This window comes from Sebastes fasciatus, chromosome 17, assembly GCF_043250625.1.
Source record: "Sebastes fasciatus isolate fSebFas1 chromosome 17, fSebFas1.pri, whole genome shotgun sequence".
Classification (NCBI taxonomy): domain Eukaryota; kingdom Metazoa; phylum Chordata; class Actinopteri; order Perciformes; family Sebastidae; genus Sebastes; species Sebastes fasciatus.
The window spans coordinates 23,100,764-23,125,600 of record NC_133811.1 but is presented as its reverse complement, the minus strand read 5'-3'; the positions used below and the strand labels follow the sequence as shown (position 1 = coordinate 23,125,600).

At 42.7% G+C, this 24,837-nt stretch overlaps 1 protein-coding gene across 7 annotated transcripts in view; it reads right to left on the bottom strand.

Moving 5' to 3' along the window:
- The window catches only part of rbms3 (RNA binding motif, single stranded interacting protein), a 345,383-nt gene that overhangs the window by 9,101 nt on the left and 311,445 nt on the right, over window positions 1-24,837 (bottom strand). For all 7 annotated transcript variants that reach the window (XM_074613699.1, XM_074613700.1, XM_074613706.1 and 4 more), the window contains 3 exons: window positions 13,591-13,701; window positions 4,346-4,435; window positions 1,580-1,704 (listed from right to left, as the gene is read on the bottom strand). In XM_074613699.1, the coding sequence (XP_074469800.1) occupies window positions 1,580-1,704; window positions 4,346-4,435; window positions 13,591-13,701 (326 nt within the window). The remainder of the gene's footprint in view (window positions 1-1,579; window positions 1,705-4,345; window positions 4,436-13,590; window positions 13,702-24,837) is intronic.

Below are 24,837 nucleotides of genomic sequence, written 5' to 3'. Positions count from 1 at the left end.
GTCAGGCCGTTAACTAGGCATTACTGGTCGCTATGAGCACCATAGATGTGGGTCAGTAGGGGCCTACTACACCCACTGGTAGGTTTTATCACCTATTCACATAGTAGATCAGATCACCAAAAGAATGAATAAAAGAAGACGACAGCGACCTCTAGCGACCGTAGTAATTATGAGAGGAAAAGAAACAGCGTGAAACTCCATATTGGGTGGAGGTCAGGGGCAAAACACAGGGCTTTTAGTTGTCTTTGTGTTCACAACATTAGGTTTCGCTTTCACTTTTGAAACGTAATTATTTTAGGCAAAAATACGATGTCTTAAACCATAAACCTAACTAAGTGTTTTTGTTACCTAAACCTAAAAAAGCCTGTTTGTTTGGGTTCAAAATGTAATGTTTCATGCAGTTTTACTAGTTGTTCGAATGTGCTGCTTTTAAAGGGGAACACCACCTAAATGAAGAATTCCACTATGATATTTCCATGGCCTAATACAGTTCAATCAATATTTGTGAACATGAGCTACTCTCTCTCAAAGCCAGAAACCAGAGAAGTAAGTCTCCAACTTCTGATGTCATAGGGTATAAAGTGTGCAGCTGCTCCATAGACAATGAATAGGAGACTGATTTATGGACCCACAGATGTTTGTGTTCTTTTTTTATACTCAAATGAGCTTTATTCTATTGTAGTGTTGACAATTGTGAAACAGAAAATGTTGCCATATACTCAGATCATTCCCCTGAGTGCTCTCAGTGTCATCTACATCATCTCTCCCAATTCATCGTCTATGGAGCAGCTCCAGACTTTATACCCTATGACATCACAAGTTTGAGTTTTAGCACTCTAGTTTTTGGATTTGGGAGAGAGTTTTTCATGTTTACTAGTATTTTTTGGACTGTCTTGGACCATACGAATAACATGTGTGAATTTTGAAAATGGGCGTTGTTCCCCTTTAAGTTTCGCTTTCACTTTTTCAACAAAAATAGACGTAGTAGGCCCCTACTGACCCACATCTATGGTGCTAATAGCGACCGATAATGCCTATTTAATGGCCTGATAACAGTCAAATCTGTGGACTAGTTGTCAAAGGCAAATAACTTTATTACTATAATTACAAAACATCTCAAAAACATATTTTGAATGATAATATCAATCCAGTTCACCAAATACTTCACAGACAGGAAGCCTGCCTATACAAGTGTGATTTACTTAGGGTGTATTGGTGACAGACTTTATGTGTTAGACTACATAATGACCTGATATACATAAACAGTGCATTATTTCATTACATGTTTGCAAAATATAAAAATCCAATATGACCATAAATGATGAATATGATTTGCAACATGACCTAATACACACAGAGATAATAAAAGGATAAATACCTTTGTATAAAAGGTATGGCAAAATCTCAACAAATTTATATTATCTCAAATCATATATTGTCATATCGCCCACACCTCATGCTTATGTTTAAAATAAAAATAATCTGAAAAATAATCATCATAACTAATAAAAAAGATTAATAATAAATAATAAAATGTTGCCATGTTAAAACGGTTGACATGCTTCACTGCTGGACTTACTTGGACTGGTATGAGTAAGCAGGAACATGGTCGGCAGCACTGTCCACCTGGATCTGTTGCTGCTGGCCAGTCACATCCTGTGACGAGGGAGCCACTGTCTGGGGGGAGTTGTCCGTCACCACTCCCTGAGGACACACACGGCAGGAAATGTGTCAGCTCGGAGCTTTAACAAGCACCTCTCTGCAAAGCTCGACACTTCCTGCTGAAAAGTACTGAATCGACTTCTACTACTTTTACTCTGTAAATACTCTGTGCACTATTGCGTGTCCTTCTCTTGACCCAAACCAACGGTCTAACTACAGACTAAAAATAATAAATAATAATATATAATATAATAAACAAAACTGTTTTGACATGACACAAAAGTAGATCAAATAAAACTGTTGTGATTATTAACTTCTCAGACTGACAGGTCCATTAATCTGAACTCATAGATAAGCAATTCTCACTCCCACAGAACTTCATTTCAAATATGAAACTTTTCCATCCCAGGGTGCCAATATACTGCCTGTCACAAATGCATATCAAATAATGGCGGAGACACCTAGAATTTTTCCATTTATGCACAGCAACGTTTACCTTGCACAGCACTTGGATTTTCGCGATGTCATATAACACAAAAATCCATCTCGCCAGGCTTCAAGTAATGCGTTTGTGTCTGGCAAGCCAGGCCACGGACCAATCAGTGTCCTGTGAGGAGCTACTGGCAGCTACGGGCGTGGCTTAGGTGTGTACGGAGTGGCGTCTGTTTGTAGAGGTTAGCGTAGTGGCAATAGCATCAGTTATATCAGAACTGGAGACTATTTCTTCACTGAAAGATCAAAGAACGGCACTAAAGGATTTTCTCGATGGAAAACATTGTTTTCGCTCTTCTCCCGACTGGCTTCGGCAAGAGTTTGATTGACATATGGTTCATCCAATCACCTGCAGAGTATTTTCAATGACGGCTTCTCAGATGGCGGGTCAGGTTAGAGTAAAGGTGCAGCCATACAAAAATTGCTGTTTTGAATTTGAACATTTCATTCAAATGCGATACAGCATTGTAAGAAGAATACGAAGATTGTTTGTCTTTTATATAACAATTAAGTTACTTCAGCCTGTGATTCTCAAAGTGGGGGGTCCGCAAAATAATTTGCTATAAATTATTAAAATTGTGCTGTATCATTAAAAAGCACATACGTAACTACAGATGGGGACCATTTGCGCCAATAAAAGAAACATATTATGTTCATTACTACCACCCACGTTAGCTTTGGGCCAATAGAAACTCTGATATGATTGTGAAACATCACGTCATGACAGTTATATCGAGCGACGGCGACTGGAGACCAAAATGTGTCACGTGTCTTCAGGTGCTAGAGATTGAAGCCATGAAGCCGGCCAAGCTAAAGCGATCTGATTACAAAGCACCAGGGCAAAACAAAGTGGTGTTAACATGATTCAGATTGAAATGTGTTTCTGTTTATCACTATCAAACAGGTCTGAAGTATTTAGGTTGAAAAGTTTTAGAATACAAATAGTTCCAATGGCATCTAATAGTACAAATGGTAGTAAGCATTATGTTTAATCTGTGTTACGATTATGAGGGGTCTTTGGAAAATGATCTCCCCTTTAAGAGATCGCATTATATTGAATATGAATATTGAGAACCAAATGGTTGAATAAAATACACAGGGATTAGTGTATAAGTGTCAAATATGTATGAATAATAAAAGAGACTTTCAGTACATGTGGTAAATTGCTTGCAGACTTTTACATCTGTTTTTAGGTAAAAAGATGGCCATGTGCACTGAATTCATCACAACAGCCTCTTAGCCCTTTTTTATGTGTCTAGCGTTACCGATAGTCCCCATCATTGAGCCATCTCAATCACCTTTAACAAGCTCTCAAGGATATGGCGTCCTGTCCATACATCAGCCCTCCAGTCACTGGCTGATGCAGTGATATACACCCCGCCGCTGACGCTGGCATTGAGAGGACGACGCTGAGGATGAAATAGGTAAGAGGCGCCATGGGCTACACTACAACTACATCTCTCTCCTCCATCCCCACTCCTTCATGAGGAACTTTCAGAGGAGGGAGGTATGAAAGGAGGGGAGGAGCGACTAATGGGTCTGTCAGGGGAAACTGTCATTGTCCGTGGCTGCTGGGCTAACCAGAGCTCCGTGGCTGACGGATGTGTGTGTTCCAGCTACCTACCAGCCCGGACCGGCTGCGGAGGGAGAGAGAGAGAGACAGCACCGCCGGCACTGTGTCTCACTTCAGCTGCTGTCATCCGATACACGACTGATAGTCCATCTGAATACGACGGCGCTGTCAGCCGCCAGACAGCCGTCCCGCTCTCCTCGCCGGCCTACCCGCCCGCTTTCCGCGTTCATCATTTCTCACGGCTGGACTGCCCGAACCTGCCAAGGAGCTCAGACAGCCCGCCGAAGAAGTGACAAAGTCTGTCCTGCACTTCAAATGTCTTTCCCAAAAATACTATAAAACTTCTGACTCATCCTGCTTTGCTTGCAGTTTTCCACCCTTGTTATTCGCCGGCGGTGCCAGGCCCATTTGTTCGGAGAGAATACGAGCAATTTACGGCGCGCTTCGAAATGTTATCCGTCTATTTAACGACTGTTTTGGTCTGTTGATGTGGTGAGAGCAGGTTTAGAAATGACGAAGCGAGTGGAGCTAGCGAGGAGTGATGACGTCCTCCTTTGGGTAAACCTGGACAGATTTTCGATTATTAGCGAGCACGGCGTGCATGCGTGTGAGTCTTACTTCGACAGGGACGGCTGTTGGAGGCACAGGAGTGTACTGGGGAATGTAGGTCCCTTGCATAGGCGGCGCGGCAGCTGCAGCAGTCATGTACTGGAACACAAACAGAAGACAAACGCATATCAAAATCCCTGCTGCACACATCACAAAACACAGATATTACATGCAACACACACATTTCTGACATATGTTAATCCGAAATGGGACTTTTCAGACATCCAACACTGATATCACAATTCCCTGGAAGTCTCATTCGCTGCAATTATCCTCCCGAAACCACTGGGAATGTGAGCTTGCTGTGCTCTCAGCGTCCTTTGGAGGGCGCTAAAAGAATGAGAGTGTGCACTCTCGACAGAGCAGAGGAGAGGCAGAAGAGAGTTATGTGAGGTAGACAGAGGAGAAGGAGGAGGAAGAGGTGTCCAGCTGTTCCACCAAGACTTCACAAGGCAGGCAAAATGCACCAGGCCACAGCTGAGGAGAAGATAAAACAATACAAAAAAAGAGAAAAGTTGAAGAGGATGAAGAGAGAGAGAGAGGGGAGGAAAGAGAAAGCAGGAGGTCTGTTGCCTGTGGCCTATATTCCTTTAGACATGCCCGGCCCGGCTTTTAACTGGGTGCTAGCTCGCCCCATGATGGCCATTTTACAGACGTGACACAAGTTGGGTTACATGACAGCCACGGGGCTTTCACATGCAATATGAATGAGGACACGGCACTTTGTGTGTGAGGCTTTTTTTTTTTTTTTCTTTCTGGGGACTTGCTGTGAATACATGTGTGTGCGTGAGGTGAACACGTGTGTCAGCCTGATCCGCCAGTGTGCGTGTGTGTGCTTCTTTTTAATTAGCGCATGCCTGTGCATAAAAAAGATCACTATTTGTGTGTCCGACTGTGCATGTGGATGTATGAGTGCAGCTGGGAACATACATGTGTGTGTGTGAGAGACAGACAAAGACAAAGAGGCTTGGAACGATAATGCTGCAGTACAGCGCCAACGGATGTGATCCCGGATAAAAGCCACCAGGCTGCCTCTCCACCCCCCCCCTCGTCTTCCTGCTGCTTTTCCGGACTAAGGAGAAAAAAAAAAAAAAAAAGGGAAGTACAATCCCCTTTCTTTCAGTCTTATTTTTTTCCCTCTCAGTCCCCCCCTGCTAGTGCTAAAAAGCGTGGCGGCAGTATGCAGTAGGAGGCGGTAATGGAGGGGCTGCGCCGGGCTGCGCCGGGCTGCGGAGCCTTTTCTTGGCCGTGGGCCCGGCGGTGCTGGTGAAGTGTCATTACCGGCAGCGTTGCTAATGGATCGGGTACGGCTCCACCGCTCACCCCTAATGAGAGCAGCTAAAGGCCATGGACATGGGTGATTAACTCCCCCACCGTCGCTACACACGGCCAGGAGGATGCCCTGGGATGGATGTTAGCGTGCATGTGACTGTGTGGGCAACGCGCGCGCAAATTTAAGGTTATCACACCTTCAGGGCTGTCACACTCAGGACTGGTTGAGGCGGCGCATCCAGACTTCCTGACACATTACCACATTACCTCTCCGTGTCATCCCTTCTTCCCTCTCACCTTCCTGTCACTTGCTCCCCCACTCTCCCTCCCTCTCTTTCTCAACCTGCTATTGTCTAAAAGGCCCTATCAGGTTGTCGAAGTGACCTTCTCCCCGGTGAATCCAAACCATGCATACCAATTTTGCCCGGGACTTTTTAGTCTTCGCCTCTCCTCCCCATTAACTTATTCAGTCGACTCACCTGTGAGGGCCGCGTGAAAGCAAATGAAGGGAAGCTGGAGATAATTAGCAATATCAAAACCTCCCTGTCAAAGGGACGATGTCCATTTGAAATGTTATATTTCTCCGCAGGACTGCGAAAGGAATTTAAATTAGATTCAACAAGAAAATTTAATAAGATAAGATATTTTCCCTGCTACCATAACCATTAGTTAACCTATTTAATGTGGCAGGTTGAGCGGGGCATATTTCTGCAGTCGCTGCTGCTGCTGCTGCTTCTGTGTGGCAAGTCAGGGAGGGTGTCAAGCCCGGCTACTGTGAATTGGGTTGCTATGGCGATAAAGATGATTTTTGTCCAATTTCGACTCTTTTAATACTTCCCTGTCCATAGTCAGGGGACAGGTTTGGGCAATATAAAACATCCCTAATTGGCAATAAATGGTGTTTCACTCTCACACTCACACACACAGCCACACATATCTGTGCACACACACACACACACACACACCTGCGACTGGAGCAGATGGCGTGTGCGTATGTTTGATGAACGGGAGGCCTGAATAGTTCCTTAACGAGGCTGGTGTGAGTAGACTCCTTAAGTCTCTTCTCCACCATCACTCTCTATGACATACAACTAGAACTACAGTAGAAATCCACACCGCAATGCAGCAACGCAAGGACGAAAACACATATACAAGCTATAACATAGAGGGAACCGCTCTGGTACCACAATATAGAATAAGCAGTCCGGTCGCACAGCAATTCGTGAAATAGTCAAGAAATTTTATGTATTGATTCATGTACATAGACACAAATTTAAATTTAACTTAACCTAACTAAGTAGTTTTGTCGCTTAAACCTAACTAAGTAGTTTTGTTGACTAAACCTAACTAAGTAATTTTGCCGCCTAAACCTAACTAAGTAGTTTTGTCGCCTCAACCTAAAAGTAGTTTTGTTGCCTAAACCTAACCAAGTCGATCTTTTCCTAAACCTAACTAAGTAGTTTTGTTGCCAAAGCCTAACCTAGCCGATCTTTTCCTAAACCTAACTAAGTAGTTTTGTCGCTTAAACCTAACTAAGTAGTTTTGTCGCCTCAACCTAAAAGTAGTTTTGTTGCCTAAACCTAACCAAGTCGATCTTTTCCTAAACCTAACTAAGTAGTTCTATTTTGAAAAGACTGGAGTGGAAATTGACACATGCGTTATGTGCTGCTGGACATTTGTAGGAAAACGCACAAAAAATACGAAACGGGGAATTCGTGTCTATGTGCTCAAGAATCAAATAGATACATTTTGTGACTATTTCACAAACTGCCGCGAGACTGCGTTTCAATAAGACTTTCTACTTTCAGCTTCCGAATCAAGAAGAGGAATCTCTGGCATTTCCTGGCAGCGGTGGAACGTAGCATAACACGTTGTAGCATGTTTAAATTGTTCAAATGATTCATCCACCTCTCCGTCTGTCACTCAGCCTCCACATCTATCCATCCCCTCTGTTTTGAAGCGCTGTTTCTGTCGCATCGTCTACAAGGTGGCGGATAACAGTTGGTCAAGGCGCGAGCATCCAGCTACTCAGTGTGGGTTATTAATGGCAGAGCGGCGTGGGGATGGGCTCTGATGACTATTGATCGTAGCTGTGGGGCTCCAGCACAATGGGAACTATTGGAGCTGCACACCAGCGGCTGTGAATCACAGCGCTGTGCCACTTCACCATGAAAAGCCCTCCATATCTGGGACCCCAGGCTTTGTTAACACTCCGCCTGCAGAGATTTATACTGGCAGAATCAGTGTCATCTTTTTAATCACTTCCTTAAACACATTCTTATCAGTAGGCCTCTACAGTTTACTATTTTACTTTTTCAGTACTAAAGGTACGCAGTTTTGCTAATTTTGTGTCATGCACGCACAGAGGGACACGAGTGACACGATACAGTTCTGCCAATGGTTTCACATTATTCTTCTGATCCACGGGTTTTGTTTGATTCATCGTTTATTTAAAAATATTGATTAGTGTGGCTTTAAGTTGAGTTCAAATACTAGAAAGATCTTCCTTCAAGGCGAGACACCCCAGGCAAAAACATAGTTTTTTCATGCACTGGCCAATTTAGAGATTTTGTGCTATTTTGCTTCCATAGCATGTCTTCTTCTTTCAGACTAATGGAAAGCAAACATCCAAAATACACATTTAGGTGTTGATTTTACTCCTTTAAAGTTAGCGTTCGATAATGCCTCATTTGCATATTTAAACATTTAAGAAAAATGAAAATGCAAAAAATAATTTACTTAATGTCAGTAATCAAGTGGGGAAGTTTCATGGGGATATCTATTAATTAAGTTTTTTTGTTTTTGTAGTGTCTTGCAAAATGTAAGGAATTTTACAATACATATTTTTAGTTTTTTTCTCAGACTCTGAGCCACAAATCTCCACTTCAGTAGCACTTACATACACCACACTTCCCAGTTTCATTCCTATCTATATTCTGGAGGTTTTTACTGAGCGGTTTGTTCATATATCATTCATAGCCTCAATTATACAACATGTTCATTCCTAAAAACATGGCGAAAATTGATTTTTTTAGGGCTGTTAACAATATTTTTTCTGTGACAAAAAGAGATATCCAAAATGCTCTCTGTAAAAACCTTTGACTCTAATATGTCAACAAATTGAAAGAAGAATTTTGATCATGGCTTTATCCAATGTTCAGATTTCTGTCTTCGAAATGTAGGCAAATTAGCACATATTTAATAAGACAACGCCTCATTTGCATATTTAAACAGCCGTCTCTCAGCAGCTGTCAATCACTGAGAACGTTTGTGACTCCTCGGCTCTGATTGGTTGTTTTTGTTCCTGCGCTGGTGCAATTATGAGCACTAGGAGGACACAGAGGGACATGATTTTTTTCTGTCTCATGCACTACTGTCAGGATATAGTGACCGTTTTATAAAAATAACTTTTGATCATAATTTGCTCAACGTTACCGACTGCAGCTTTTAGAGACCCGAATTATGCCGTAAACAGTAAACTCTGTATCATGGACTTACTGCTGTCCTTTATGAGCTAGATCCAGAGATTCAGGCGAAGATTTGACTGCACTGCAGAGTCTGGTGCTTAATGTAAGCTGATGCATTTAATGCACATACAAATCGAGAACATATTGAAATTCAAAAGGTTAACCGCAAACGTCAAATTCAGAACATTAAAATGAATTCGGGAGAGTGGCACAACTGTTGCGCCACAGTTTCTTGGCTACGAGCCCTTTCAACACATTCAAAATGCATTGTTAAAGTTAAAAATGTTTTTCCCTCCCTTAACAATTACCTTCAAGGTCCTGCAAGGACGTAACTGCTCAGTGGTACTGGGAACCACCCAGATGTCAACATGTGTTACTACGAGAGAAGAGAGTGCGTGCTCGGTCAACTTTCCCCGGGTGAGTAAAGGTTAAATATAGCCATGCAAGGTTATGGAAATGTAGAATAACATACTGTATTATAGACTACTTCCCTGTTGAAAACCAAGGGAAACAGCCCAGATAATAGAGGGAAGTGCTTCACACAAATCTGTCTTCCAGGGACAGAGAAGCTGTCAGTCACCGCTGTCACCATGACAACAGAGACCTGGGTTCTACACGCCATGACAGGAAGAGGATGGAGAACACAGAGGGAAGGTCACCTCTTGTCATGTCAGACACTATGTCGCTCACGCACAGACGGAGCCACCGACATGTGCACATCAACACACACGTGCACAGCATCTAACAGGCATGAGCAAACACGAAGCATGACAGATAGACTCCTGCTAAGTGGTGAGAGCACGGAGATAGTGAATAAATCAGGAAGAGAGCAATATGCACCAAACATGGTAAGATAAATCAGCGAGGAGCACGGATGGCATGTTTATGTGTGCCATCCATAAACAGTGAGCCTGAGGTTCTTTAGCATTCTGTAATCAAGTTGTTGAAGACACCAGAGTGAGCTGGGAGAGCACTAGTTGAGAACAGAACAGTTCCTGGCGAAGCAGCCAAATTCCAAAGCAGTGACCATCAGACGGCACGAGGCGAGGTTTTCCCTTGCCACTCCTTTTTAACAGGCCTATCCCTCCGTGCCGAATCCCCCGCTGCAAAACAACACGGCGTTCTCGGAAAAAAAGCTACGGTCACCACACCAGCGTCGCAGCTTTGGGCGGAGGACCGGGAACATTTGGTTCCTTTTCTTGGAGAGGAGAAGAAAGCCACAGCCATACACAAACAGCCGCAGCGAGTCCTGGAACAGCCAAGAGTATTCTGAGTCGTGATAAGTTGTTGACTTTGGGAGACAGCGCTCGCGGCAGGTGCTATTCGGTGGCGACGGTTTGAGTCACATGGCCGGCGGGGGCAATCAAAACAACCTCACCGCCATGCGTGTACACTTGAGGAATGTACTCTGTGGTGTCAAGTCCAGTTTACTACACGGGTAGTTACAGATGCTGGTTCCTAACCCCTCTTTTAACAGGCCTTCTCAATCAGGCGTTATGAAAGGACTTTCACATCTGGCTCGAGAACGAGCTTTATAGGAAACACATCTCCGTTCCCATTGATGATCAAGAGTGGCATGCCGTGTGTGCAGTTCAGCCGTAGAGAAGTTATGCTACACAGCACATCGCCTCAGGAAAAGCTAAGCAGGCAGAAAGGGGAGAGGCGGAGAGAGAGTAAACCAGAAGTAAAAAAAAAAAATCTTAACCCACTTTCTCCTATAATACAACCCATCAAACATCAGAAGCCATCATCATAGATTAGCCTGCCTCTAATCCTGGCTGTTAGCACAGCTGGGGCAGATTAGGGAGGGGGCATTCCTGACAGCCAACATGGCGTCACAGTCGCTGACAGCTCACCTGGAAACACATGGGATAACTGTACAATGCAGCACTGTTTCAATCATACACACACACACACACACACACACACACAAACACACACACAGAGATCAAACGTAGCGCCGGAGCAAAGCTGTCTGCTTGCCTGCCCCCGGGCAGCGGGGTTAGGGCAGGAAGTCAGGCTTCAGAACTGTGCGACACCTCTAAGTCGACTTGATCCTAAAACAGGGGGGAGTTCCTGGTTCAGGGGGGCGGCGACTGTAAAGCGAGTGTGTGTGTGTGCGTGGAATAAAGAAAACTGATGGAGTGATAGATTTGATGTGTGATTTAGAGAGCGACGGAGGCAGAAAGTGTCGGAACGAAACTAGAAAATTAGAGGGTGAAAGTGAGGACGGTTGGAGAACAGAGGGGCCTGTCACACTGTTAAACTTCACAGGAAATCTGTTTAATGTGGAAGATCAGGGAGGAAACGTGCTCTCTCAATAACTGGCGGTGAATGCATGCAGTGTAAAACAAATGATACGGCAGCTCCACGGCAGAGCACATGTGGCGACAGCCTAAGAAGGGGTTGGCTTTCTTGAAAGGAAATGTAAAATCCATCTTTTGCTCAATGTGTACTTTGTTTTAGGAGCAAATGAATAATGTTCCCCAAAGATAAAAGGCCTCCGTTTGGTCGTCCTGACCCAAACCTACTGTGTAACGGACACCTGCCGTTTTCTCTTTCAACATATAACCTTCTGTCTCAAAGAGCAGATGTAGACTTTTACATATTTGTCATTGTTACACTGGTATGCCACAAATACGTTTAAATATGTTATGTTATGTGTAAGAGAACGCAGTATAGTCACAGGTTTATATTGACCCCTAATAAACTGAAACTGTGTACATGCTACTTTTAATATACTACTATCAATCTAGTAAATAGCACATTATGATGAAATTGGTTAGCGTGCTTCCGTATTAATGGTATTTAACAAAAGATACAGAACTTCAGTGTAAATTGCTGTATTATTAATTCACTAAACCAACATAACTTCACTGACAGAGACATTAATATTAGATAATACTGTATTTGCATCAGTCCTTTACTGCCATATGTACCGAATGTAATTGTACTGCCCTCACTATGTGTACTGTAGGTGGTGTCAGCTACGCAGCGAGCTAAACACACTTCTAACAAAGGGTGAAGACTGTAGCTGGCCTTTGAGGTTTCTACAAAAAGCAACTGTCAAACTGTGGAGTACTGGACAAAAAAAAGATGCCCTAAACAAGAGTTAGATCAAAGGTATTGTAACAATGGATTTACAAAAGTATAGACTTATTGTCAAATTAGTTATATGTCACTATTACTGAATGGGCCTACCAGGCACAGACTCAGGGGCCCCCCTGGCCTTCAACTACAAAATGTCACTCAAAGAGACGTGTGGCGAACACGAAGAGACTCAAAATGACTACAAAGAGACTCAAAAACAACCTCAAAGAGACAAAAAATGACTACAAAGAGACTCAAAAACAACCTCAAAGAGACAAAAAATGACTACAAAGAGACTCACAGCAACTATGAAAAGGGGCAAACAACCACAAAAGACACAAAACAAGTACAAAGAGACACAAAATGACTAAAAAGACACAAAAAGACCACAAAGAGACACAAAATGAACATAAAGAGACACAAAATGAACATAAAGAGACACAAAATGAACACAAAGAGACACAAAATAACTACAAAGAGACACAAAATGAACACAAAGAGACACAAAATTAACATAAAGAGACACAAAATTAACATAAAGAGACACAAAATGAACACAAAGAGACACAAAATAACTACAAAGAGACACAAAATGAACACAAAGAGACACAAAATGAACACAAAGAGACACAAAATGAACACAAAGAGACACAAAATAACTACAAAGAGTAGCTAAACAACTCTAAAGTCTGTGTGTCCTGCTTCATATGTAGAAGAGGTGGTCGGGCCTTTTGCATGTCTGTGTCCAGGGGCCCATTGTCTCATAATACACCCATGATGCCAGGAAGAAACAAAGTATCACCAGTGAGAGATCCACATCAGATCCCCATAGGAAGCACAACACAGTAATTAATCTAGTGAAAATACACACACAGAGTCCACTGGAGTGAAATATATCTCCGTTAGCCCAACAGTAAATTAACAGTGAAGACAGCCTCAGACAGCTAAGCTAGTATAATGGCTACCCTTGTTGGCAGTAAAGTGATCACAGAAAACTAAATGAACAAATCAATATTAACACAACAGCTGTACTAATAAACATAGCACCTATAGATAAGACAGGGCATTTAATGAGTGCATAACAGATGCCTGTAAATATTTGCTTGGTTACAGATGTGACTAAATGGGGGGCGTAACAATGATACCAACTGCTGGTGGAAAATATTGTAAATACACATTGTCAACTGTATGATAATCCAGATGTTTTTCCCCAAAAACATGCATAACAGGGTAGCTTTTTCCAGCCCTGAGTATTGTGTCTGACGGTGCAGCTTGTATGTAGCCTAAGAATTCCAAGTCCTCCTCGCTGCTCGTAAAGCTTACGTTCTCTCGTCTGGATTATGGCGACTAGAGGGGCTTGTGTTTGGGGCGTTTGTGTATTGGTATGTGTGCACGGCTCACTGTAGAACGGCGAGGAGTACTCACACTTCCCGTAGTGCCCAGGGACAGATGGTTCATCTGCTGGGCGAGAGGGCCCATCATGCTGGCAGGCTGCATGGACATAGTGTGGTCCATGGCTGGCGTGATCACTGCACCCTGAAAAGTGAAGACGAGGAGAAGGTGAGATGAAAAGGAGGAGCAGGAGAAATGATGAAGATTGTGCATAGTGTTTTATTATTTAATCTGATTCCTGTTAAATGTTGATAGTCCTTCTGGTGACCATGTAAAAACAAAACAAACTAGAATTACCACCTTGTGGTTGTATGCCTCCGCTAACAAGTCAAGTTGCAGAATACATCCATGTCTGTTTAAAATGTCATCACTTCATCATTTTATCCAGTTAGACGTTTGTGTGAGTCATAATTAGCATATGAATTCTTGAGTTGTGGTCAAAAACGTGTTTTGTGAGGTCACAGTGACCTTGACGTTTGACCGTCAAAATCTTATCTAATCTTAAATTTGAAGAAATTCTCTCCAGGCGTTCCTGAGATATCGTGTTCACGAGAATGGTACGGACATACGGACGGACTGACAACCCGAAAACATGATGTCTCAGGGTGTTGCCAGCGCTGAGGCATAAAAACCCCCCAGCAAAAAGCCAAAACAAACCACAGATATATATCAGAAAATAAGTAAAGGGATTTCAGTAGTTAAATGAGGTACTTATAAGGATTTATATGCAAGACGATCGGGTGTGGTGGGATGTAGAGGTAAGGGTTAAAAGAAGGCCAGTCAGGAAGTTGGGATTAGAGAGGAGAAGAGAGAGAGAGAAAGTCAGCAGGAGGACAGGAAGGAGAAAAGTTGAGGAAGAGGGCGGAATGGTAAAAAACATAAAAGCAATAAAACAGAGGAAGAGAGAAGGGTGCGGCCAAGGCAGGGGTGACACGAGGACAACGCAGCCAGAGAAGGGAAGAGGGACAGTGTCAACAGAACACGGGGACATTTTCAGGATCAATAAACACTATTGTCTTTGGTCCATCAAAAATAGTCAATATCTGGTGCTGATGTTTCAACAATATGGGTTTGTGCGGTTCATTGATTGCTGAGGGAGGATGCTTTCTCTCCGTCCCTTCCTGTCTCACACTCACTCACTCACTCACTCCCCAGCCTCCCTTCCTCTCGGTATAATGCGCGGCATGTTTTCCCTAACGGGCGGATGAGAACGCTAGAAGCTTCTGTTTTCACGGTGCAGTGGGAAAGTGATGAAACCATTGTTGCTCTTTCATCCCTTGTCATGATAGCTCCATTTCCCCCAGCACTGAAGCCTCGGGAGGAACGCGTTCAAAACCGAGCCCTTTTCCTCCGCTCGGCTCGCCTCTCTCTTCTCACTCTGTGTGTCTGTACTGTAAGTGTGCCTGTGTGTGTTTGTAGGTAAGTAAGCCTGCAACACACTGTGTGTAACAGCATTAGTGCACGGGTGTCAAAGAGACTGACTGGTGTCTATGTGTGCGTGCAACTTCCAATAGTGTACGAGCGTGCGTGTGCGCACCCCACTGGTGACTCTGTGTGGGCCTATTGGAGAACAAACTGTGCAGACACAGCCTGTCAGAATCGCTCTGCTTGTCTACTCCCTGCATTCACAACACAGTCAGCTAAACTCTCTCTTTCTCCTCCATCCTCCATCCTCCATCCTCCCCCTCCGTCTCCTCCCTCCCCCTTCCGTCTCCTCCCTCTCCCACTCGATATGCGAGCTTCATGTGATCCTTTCCCGGAGTTTCACCTCAGCACAAAAAGAAAGAAACAGTGTGAATGCTGAGATGAGTGGTGGAAGGAGTATTACAATAGCACCAGTCTCATTATAACGTAGCAAGTGTTTACTAAGTGGCCATTTACACATCACTAAATTCAATTTTAAAATTTGTTCACCACACAAACTCGACGGTGGAGTGAGGAGGGATTTTTTCGCCCTGGATTTCGCCTCTCAGGTTGAATACAGTTGCCCTATTTTAGGTCGTGTCTAGAAGGTAACCCAGAGAGTTGGGAAACTCTCACAAGATGGTTAAAGTTAGGCATTGATCTTGAATAGTTAAGGTTAGGATAGGTCGGTGGGCACTGACTGATTTTTTTGGATTATATTTAAATAATAATAATAATAATAATAATAATAATAATAATAATAGTAATAATAATATTATTATTATTATTATTATTATTATTAATAATAATAATAATAATAATAATAATAATAATAATAATAATAATAGTAATAATAATAATATTATTATTATTATTATTATTAATAATAATAATAATAATAATAATAATAATAATAATAATAATAATAATAATAATAATAATAATGAAAAAGGGAAGTTTGGGGTCCCCTGCTGGAGCTGTTGCCCCCGCGACCCGACCCCGGATAAGCGGTTGAAGATGGATGGATGGATAATGAAAAACTAGAATTACTGCCTTGCGGCCATTTACATCTCACGGACAAGAGGTCACAATGACCTTGACCTTTGACCTTTGATCAGCTCATCCTTGAGTCCAAGTGGACGTTCGTGCCAAATTTGAAGAAATCCCCCCCCAGGCGTTCCTGAGATATCACGTTCACAAGAATGATACGAACAGACGGACAACTCGACAACATAATGCCTCCGGCGTTGTTACTAAATATTTACACCCAGTAACTGCCAGGTGTAGCTGTTGTGTAGCTTAATGGACAATCTGACAAACCACACGTTAGCTCGCTAATATAAGAGCTAATATGAAATATGGTCGACGTATCTGACCTAATACTTGATGACATTTTTTTAAAATTATGTAAACTGGGAAGTTTGAACACAATGTATGTACCTCAAATCAACAAAATGTATAAATGACAAAATAGTGTCTGTTAGATTACAAGTATATGAACTGATCTCATGTCTTATCTGTTATGTGTGGAAAATCTGAACCTGTAAAGTAACTGTAGCTCAATATTTCTCTAAAAAAGGTAATCTGGTGTTTAGTTCACCACCGGCTGTGATAGACGATATAAAAAAGGAGAGGGGGGAAACGAGGAGACAGAAAAAAAAGACTGTGTGAGGACGAGAGCAAGATGATTAAGGAGAGAGCTGATGGAGGTCATGAGGAAGACGGCAGCGAGAAGAGACGGACAGGGAGAGGGAGGAGAGAGAGTTAGAGAGAAAGGCTGAGGGACGCGCGGGGGAGAAAGCGAGAGAAGACAAAGAAAAGAGAAAGACGAAGAGAGCAGGCGAGGACGAGGGAAGGAAAGAGAAAGAGAGGAGCGAGAGGGAAGCAGCAGGAGCTGTGGGCTACCTGTTACCGATTCAGCCTCTGACAATGCCTTTATAATGGGAAAGGGAGAGCAACGGAAAGGCTTAATTCACAGACGTGTCAGGGAGAGTTAAGCCGATTTGTGATTTCGATTTTCTGTGTTTGTGAGACTGAGTGTCTGTGAGAGAGGGGGTTTTAGTGTGTGTGTGTGTGTGTGTGTGTGTGTGTATGTGTGTGTGTGTGTGTGTCGTGTTGTGTGTCCAGGAACAGACTAGAGAGGAGAGAAAATGAGAAGGAGACTGACACAAATAGACAATATATGTTTTTGATTTGTCCTCTGTGTGTGTGTGTGAGAGAGAGAGAGAGCAACATAATGGATGCTACAGATGTATCTCGAATGTATGACATGATGTTTACACATCTCCTCGATGTATGCGCATGTTTTGGTGTGTGTGTGTGTGTGTCTGTGAAAAACCCATCTTGTTTAAGATGGTATTGATTCTATGCTAGACAGGAGACAGATGATATCAGCGCCCTGGTTGTTAAATACGTTGATATACACTCTGCGACCAGAGACAATGTACTGTAAATAAAAAATCGTGTAAAAAAATGGTACGACCAGCAGTGTTTTTTAATGACCACTCATTACAAGTAAATAGCAGCACTAAGACTGATGGAGCCCTGATCGCTATCAGCTGATATTCATTACTTTAGAGTTGCTGATCAGAAATAACTATTGCAAAATGGGTACGGCAAATACATAAATGTCACACAGATAAAGAGTGTTTTTACTGCCTGATCCATTACGGCTAGAGGATCGACACCACGTGTGTAGCCCTACACACACTCAAGATGCAACCAGATGGGTTGCTACTAGTATTGAGCTTAAAGGGATAGTTCGGGTGTTTTGAAGTGGGGTCGTATGAGGTACTTATCCATAGTCATATAGAAGATGACGTTCGGCACGCCCCAAGTTTGGAGAAGCAGACAGGAATACTGGCACGGGAGCAAAGCAATGTACTGCTGAGGACGGGGCCGGCAGCAAAACGTATTTTAGCCGCCTAAAAGAAGAGACTTTGTGCTCTCGCCAAAGCCACCGGACTCCATTGAAAAAAACATTTTACCTCGCAGATCACGGGAGTTGCTGGTCTACCGCTGCCTCGATCGGTTAGTTTGTTTGTTCTATTGTGTAACTTTGGTGAATCCGAACTAACCAAAGTCACACAATAGCACAAAACAAACTAACCAATCAAGGCAGTGGTAGACCAGCAACTCCTGTGCTCTGCAAGGTAAAATTACTTGTTTTTTCAATGGAGTCTGGTTGCTTTGGCGAGAGCACAGATAACCGCTCCAAACTGGGGGTGTGCTGACCGTCATCTACTGTAGGGAATACACATAGACTATGGACAAAAACCTCAAACAACACCACTTCAAAACACCCGAGCTATCCCTTTAAGGAACTGAGTATGTGGTTTCTTGCTGCAGAGAATTTTATCCAGTTTTGTGATCACAGATATTGTCGTTTTGTTTGCAGCTATGTGACTGAAAGAAATGTAAAATAGTCTTTTTATCATTTTTTAAATCTGCTCTGTCAAGAAGGCAGTGAATCATTTTGAAATAAAGAACAAAACAGATCATTTTGGAGGGTGTGAAGCTCTGCTCAAAGTATATAGACAATAATCTTAAAGAAGTGTATCATTTAAAAGTGAAAAAAGACAATAATGGAACCTAACAAATGAGGAAAACATTGCTTTTTTTTACAGGATGTTTTCTGCAGAGGCTCCCTTTAAAATCCTGCAAGGATGGGATTTTGATTCTGATGAGCAGAGCATCTCTGCAGCTCGCCATTTAGCTCATCTTTATTGCTGCTGCAGGTTATAATATCCAACATTATTGCCTATACGCTGTTGCTGATATATCACTACCTTCAGGCGGTGGCAATGCCCTCGCTCCGAGTGAAACCAGCTTGAGGCCCCAAAGAAAAGCTCACACGATTATCCTCTCCCTCTAATAATAATAATAATGCTAAACTTTATTTATACAGCACTTTTAAAACAAAGCTACAAAGTGCTTTACATGGTTGTGGGCCCTGGTGTTTCACTGCTGACATCTGTTCTGTTCAGATATTGTACACAAAATCACTAATAGCCTGGTAAGATGTAAGAATTGGGCTTGAATAATGAAAAGATTTCAAAGTAAATGTGCTTTCTGACAGGTGAAATGTGAAAGTTGGTAAAAAAAAGACATTAAAAGCCTCAAGAACGTCAAACAACGACCGCGGCTGTATTCCGCTCAAACAAAGCATCACTTGTGTTGTCCACATGAAAGAGGACCCGCACTTGACTCAACACATTCCTTGCCGTATTTGACAGTTGGTTTCTCCATGTGCGGTTCGGTGGTTTGGATAATGATGCTGGCGTGTGTGTATGTTAGTCTGTTTTGTGTTGAGGTGAAAGTGACACGCAAACGCTGCAGGATACTTGCAGAGGTGCTGCAGCTCCACGCCACGGGGTTCGAGTGATTCTGCTAAAGTTTTAGTACTGGATACTGTACAGATTTCTCCATCTGCAGTGAAACACACAGACGAAGCTTGTTCATTCAGTCGATATTGGTCTGGAAAGGTGTTTTAGAACATCTGCTGATGATTGACTGGTAACTATATACAGTACAGAATGCCAGGGACCCCTAACACCAGAGGCTTGCCCTCCTAGAAGCCACAAAATTACACAAGTTACTGGATAGTGTGTGTATGCCTCTTTCTCCTTCATCCATATTTATATCTGAATGCGTGTTTACATGCTCTTAATGATCTTGTTCTGCATCTGTGCTGTGTTAAAGGGATAGTTCGGGTGTTTTAAAGTGGGGTTGTATTATCCATAGTCAATGGATTACGTACAGTAGATGAAGGTCGGCAAAAAAAAATCAATATCAGTTTAAGTGCACGCTATATTTAGAATATTTTCCGACGAGTAACTGAACTGAAAGTGAAACTTATCTGCTGGTTTTATTAATGGAGTCTGGCTGCTTTGAAGAGAGCATAGATAGCAGCTTCAATTCCCTGTCAGAAACAGCTATCTAACGGCAAGGTAAAGCAGTGAACACATTCTAAATATAGCTTACACTTAAATGAATATTGATTTTTTCAGGTGGGCCTTTCTTTTGCGTGGATTAAATATGTTTTGCTCAGTCGGCAACCTCCAGATCTGAAAAATAAAGCTAATGCGGAAGTGCCTTGAACATGCATTCTTTCTAATAGCCAGCAGGGGGCGACTCCTCTGGTTGCAAAAAGAAGTCTGATTGTATAGAAGTCTATGAGAAAATGACCCTACTTCTCACTTGATTTATTACCTCAGTAAACATTGTAAACATGAGTTTATGGTCTCAATCACTAGTTTCAAGTCTTCTTCAATACAGCATGATGTTCATTTAGTAAATTATGGTCCCATTTAGAGTCAAATAGACCATAAAACAGGGGATGATTTAGGGCGCGGCTACCTTGTGTGAGACAGGTCGCTACCACTACGTTGTCCGGTCTGGGAGTTGTCCGTGTTTTTGTCTTACAACTTTAACCTTTTCACACTGTGTTTTCAGTTCATGAAAGTTAATTGTAACATTTCGGTCGCCTAAAAATGTCTCATTCAGCATCTGGTTGTACATAGCTCCACCCTCTAGTGTGGCTCTTCTGATCTATGGTTTTGCTGCTGCCCCCGTCCACGGCACTATATTGCTTTGCTTCCATACTTCTTGTCTGTTTCTCCAAACTGGGGGAGTGCCGACCATCATCTACTGTAAGTAATACACTGACTATGGATAAGCACCTCATACAACCCCACTTCAAAACACCAAACTATCCCTTTAGGTCTAACAATAGCCACCCATATCTTTGCCTTCACCTCCCTCGACTGTGACCACAGTTTTCAGATGCCCTCAGGCAACTCTCTATTCGGGTAAGCCCGAAAAAGGGAGCCAGCATCCTGGGTCTTTCACTCTAATCCGCAGCGTGAATCCCTCCTCGGAGCTAACAGACTACCAGGGCTGCCCTAGTATTACCAACACAGCCTGTCTCTACAAGACACAACGTGCCATAGACTAAGCCAGGAGGGTGAACTGCTCATTTTACCCAACTAAAGTAGCAAAGGAATAGGGGTGCACACTGATGAATAGCAATGATTGAAGCCTCACAAGTTGACATTGATGCAGATAGCGGCTTATCTCGGCCTTCGCCATCGTGTTTAAATTGTGAAATTTCTTTTTTTTAATGGTTTTGAAAAGCTTAATTGCAAACCCTGACAAGAACCTACGGGGAGAAGGGGATCGTTACTGTGAAGACGAAGCAGCTGAGGGGCCACGACAATGTATGTTAACAGATTAGCATGTGTAGACAGATACCGATGAAGGATTTCTCACCTCTGGCAAAGATGTTTATCTACTGTGTTACTATTTGTCCTCCACAATGAAATGACAACAATAGGGATGATGGATCAGTCTCCTGCCACTTATTGATTCATTTTGTCTGTCAATCACGTGCAAGATCTCAAGAGGATGCAGATTGAATTACAATAAAAATGTTTTACCACTGAAATCAGCATTTTCATTATCCAGGCTGTTCTCATTCACAGTTCAAAAAGCTGTACCTACAAAAAGTGATGCACTGTAATTTAACAAAAATGCCGCGCAGGGAGGAGGTCGGGTGGACGGGTGGGTCAAAAAACACCGGAATTTCACCCAGGAGACCTGTGTTCGTACCCTGTGTGAAACCAGAAGTTAATGTGGATTTATTTGTCATGTAATGTCCGTAGTTAAGATACGCCACTTCCGGAGTTATTTTAATCCAAACCACGATCTTTTCCTAAACCTAAGTAGTTTTGTTGCCTAAACCTAACTTAGTTGATATTTTCCTAAACCTAACTAAGTGGTTTTGATGCCTAAACATAACTAAGTTGATCCCTTCCTAAACCTAACTAAGTAGTTTTGTTGCCTAAACCTAACTAAGTAGTTTTGTTGCCTAAACCTAACTATGTAGTTTTGTTGCCTAAACCTAACTAAGTAGTTTTGTTGTCTAAACCTAACTAAGTAGTTTTGTTGCCTAAACCTAACTAAGTAGTTTTGTTGCCTAAACCTAACTAAGTAGTTTTGTTGCCTAAACCTAACTAAGTTGATCTTTTCCTAAAACTAACTAAGTTGATCTTTTCCTAAACCTAACTAAGCAGTTTTGTTGCCTACAACTAACTAAGTAGTTTTGTTGCCTAAACCTAATTATGCTGTTTTGTTGCCTAAACCTAACCAAGTTGTTTCCTGTGACGACGGAAGTTTAGTTTGAAAAGATGCATGTAACAAGCAGAAATTGACACGTGCTGCTGGACGCATGAAAAGTGAGAAATAACTGTTTGTAAGATATCATGCGAACCGTTGTTTGAGGATATGTTGCAAAAATCTAACCGGATGGCAAGTGAGCCGCTGTCGGCTGCAATTACAAGTCAAAATATGGGGACGTGTGTCACTAATTGGCCATGACTGAGATTGTTCATGGCAATGCTGTTGCTTTGTTATGCATTAATTAATTTAATGCCTATCATAACTGATTGTAAATATAAAATGCTCAACGTAATGAGGCTATAATCAAAAAGAAACCAGTAACTTGAAGAGGACAAGGTATTTGAATGGATTTGTACTGTGTGTGTGTGTGTGTGTGTGTGTGTGTGTGTGTGTGTGTGTATACAGTATGTGCGCGTACGAGAGAGGATAAGGATGCCAGATGAAGCATGTAACAGTATTTGTCATGTCTTCATGGGAGGTCCATTCCTCTCTACGCTCGGATCAACCGTTCTCCGACTGCCTTTTGTGGACAAATGGATCATTTCACACTGGAGGATCTCTCCAGAATATTTACCCTATTTACAAAAGCAAAAAAAAGAAAAAAGATTAGAAATCCAATTAGAAAAACACAGCGAGCTAATAAAGCCCGTCTACTAAAGCAAATCGGCTTTTGTCTCAAAATGTATTTCTTGCTGCTATCGCAACATTTTTCAAGGTAATATCCAAAAGCTTATAGTGAAAAATGCGGCCGCTCAATCTCTCTGTCAGTCACCCTGTGGCACTGCAACAATATCTCTCTTATATGAATGCAACTTTAACCCCGGACGGACGATTTTTTGCTGGCAGCGGCACAGTAGCTGCAGTTGTACTCTGAAAGGGCATTAGAGAAAAGAGAGACAGAGAGAGAGAGAGAGAAAGAGAGAGAGAGAGAGGCAGGAGGGATGGAATGAGACAAAAACAGGGAGAATTGGGAGGGAGATGTATAGAAAGAGGTAGAGAGAAAGTGAGGCTGGGAGTGAGGGATGAAAAGATAAAGAGAGGAGGGAAAGAGCAGCTCAAGGACGACTGCAGCCCCGTCTCGAATTCTGCCTCGCCAGTCAAATCCATGAGACCGACATAATGTTCCCCTTCTGAATCCGCGGAACGTTTTACGTGTCAAGCGGGGGGAGATGGGTATCACACAGTGCACCGACTCACCCCCATCCAGATGAGGGAAGATAGCTACGGTTCAATTCTAAGAGGCCCAGCGAGCGTCTATTCAGAGCCGAGGCCAGGGAGAACTGGCCGGGGTGCAACGGAGAGGAATTCAATAATTCACCTTCGGTATGTGAGAGCCAATGCACTCCAGCAAATACGCACTTGAAGCACATACAGTTCACAGTTGAGGAGAAAAAAAGGGATGGATAAGTTGTGGGGAAAGACAAGCAATGCTGCGCTTGGCTGGCTCTGCAGCTACTCCGGCACTCTTTGGCAGTACGAAGTGAATTTGAGCGTCTGTGTGCGTGATTGATGATCTGTACGTAAGTGAGATTTCCCATTAAGAGTGTGTTTCTGCACTCAAACAATATGTGTGTTTAGGCAGTTCTGTGTATTTGTCTTTTGGGGCATTTCAGTTTTCTCCTCTTCTATAAGGTCTGCTGACTTGTGTATAGCGCTGACCTAATAACAGAGCACCAAAGGCAAGCGGTCATGCTGTTCTGACATCCCACGCCTATACTGCCAAACAGAGCACGGCATTAAGAGGATCTGAGAGACAGTACGAGGGGAGAAGAGAAAGAGGAAGACAAGTGATAAACGGAGGGGAAAAAGAAAGCCTGGAAAGAACAAGCTACAACCTCAATTAGCTGTCCACTTTAAATAACGCTGTCGCTCTCTATCAAGTTCCACGCCGAGCGCCCATTAATTGGGGATAAACAAATTTTGAAAACTGTTCTCTCCTCACTCTCTCCGTCTTCCTGCTAACAAAGTGCCGGCTCCTCTGCGGGGATGAAGTCCAGTTTCGTATGGATGGACTTGTCAAACTTAATCTAGTCTGATAAAAAACAAACACCTTCGCCGAAGCGGTGCAAGCTGCAATGCTCTCTGTTTACTGGGCAATAAGCAAAGTCTGGTTCAGGTTGCTCTCAACTTCAACATAGTTTGATTTACTGTCACTCAATATATCATCTATTATTTCCCACAATTTATTGTTTGACACTATTTTGTATCTCTCTACTGACACTTTACATCATTTTACCAACAAGCTAAATTTGTCGAAGTGAGAGCTACTTTACTTTTAAGGTCAGGAAATAGTTTCAGCTCTGTATCCCAGTGGAAGTTCCTCACTCAGACTATTTATCATGATTGTCTTCATATAGCAGGCGGAGGGTAGGAGTGATTTCTGCAACTCTACATCTAGTAGTAATGATGCAAAATCATTATTTTAAATGGAGACGCGCAACAAGCCGCACCCAAAACTGAAAGCACCACCTGTTTTTTTCCCGGGCGTGTCAGTTGCGTACCGAGCATTTTTGCAGCCAGCGCACCACAGATCATGTGACAAGAATGAACAAAACAGCTTCACAGGATATAGTTCCCCCTTTTATAAACATACAATTGAAAGGTCAGCCAAACTGAAGATACCTGGAGCGTTACCACATGTCAGGTTCTTCTTATTTTGACACGAACAGAAGGAACAACGCCTGGAGATCAGCTCAG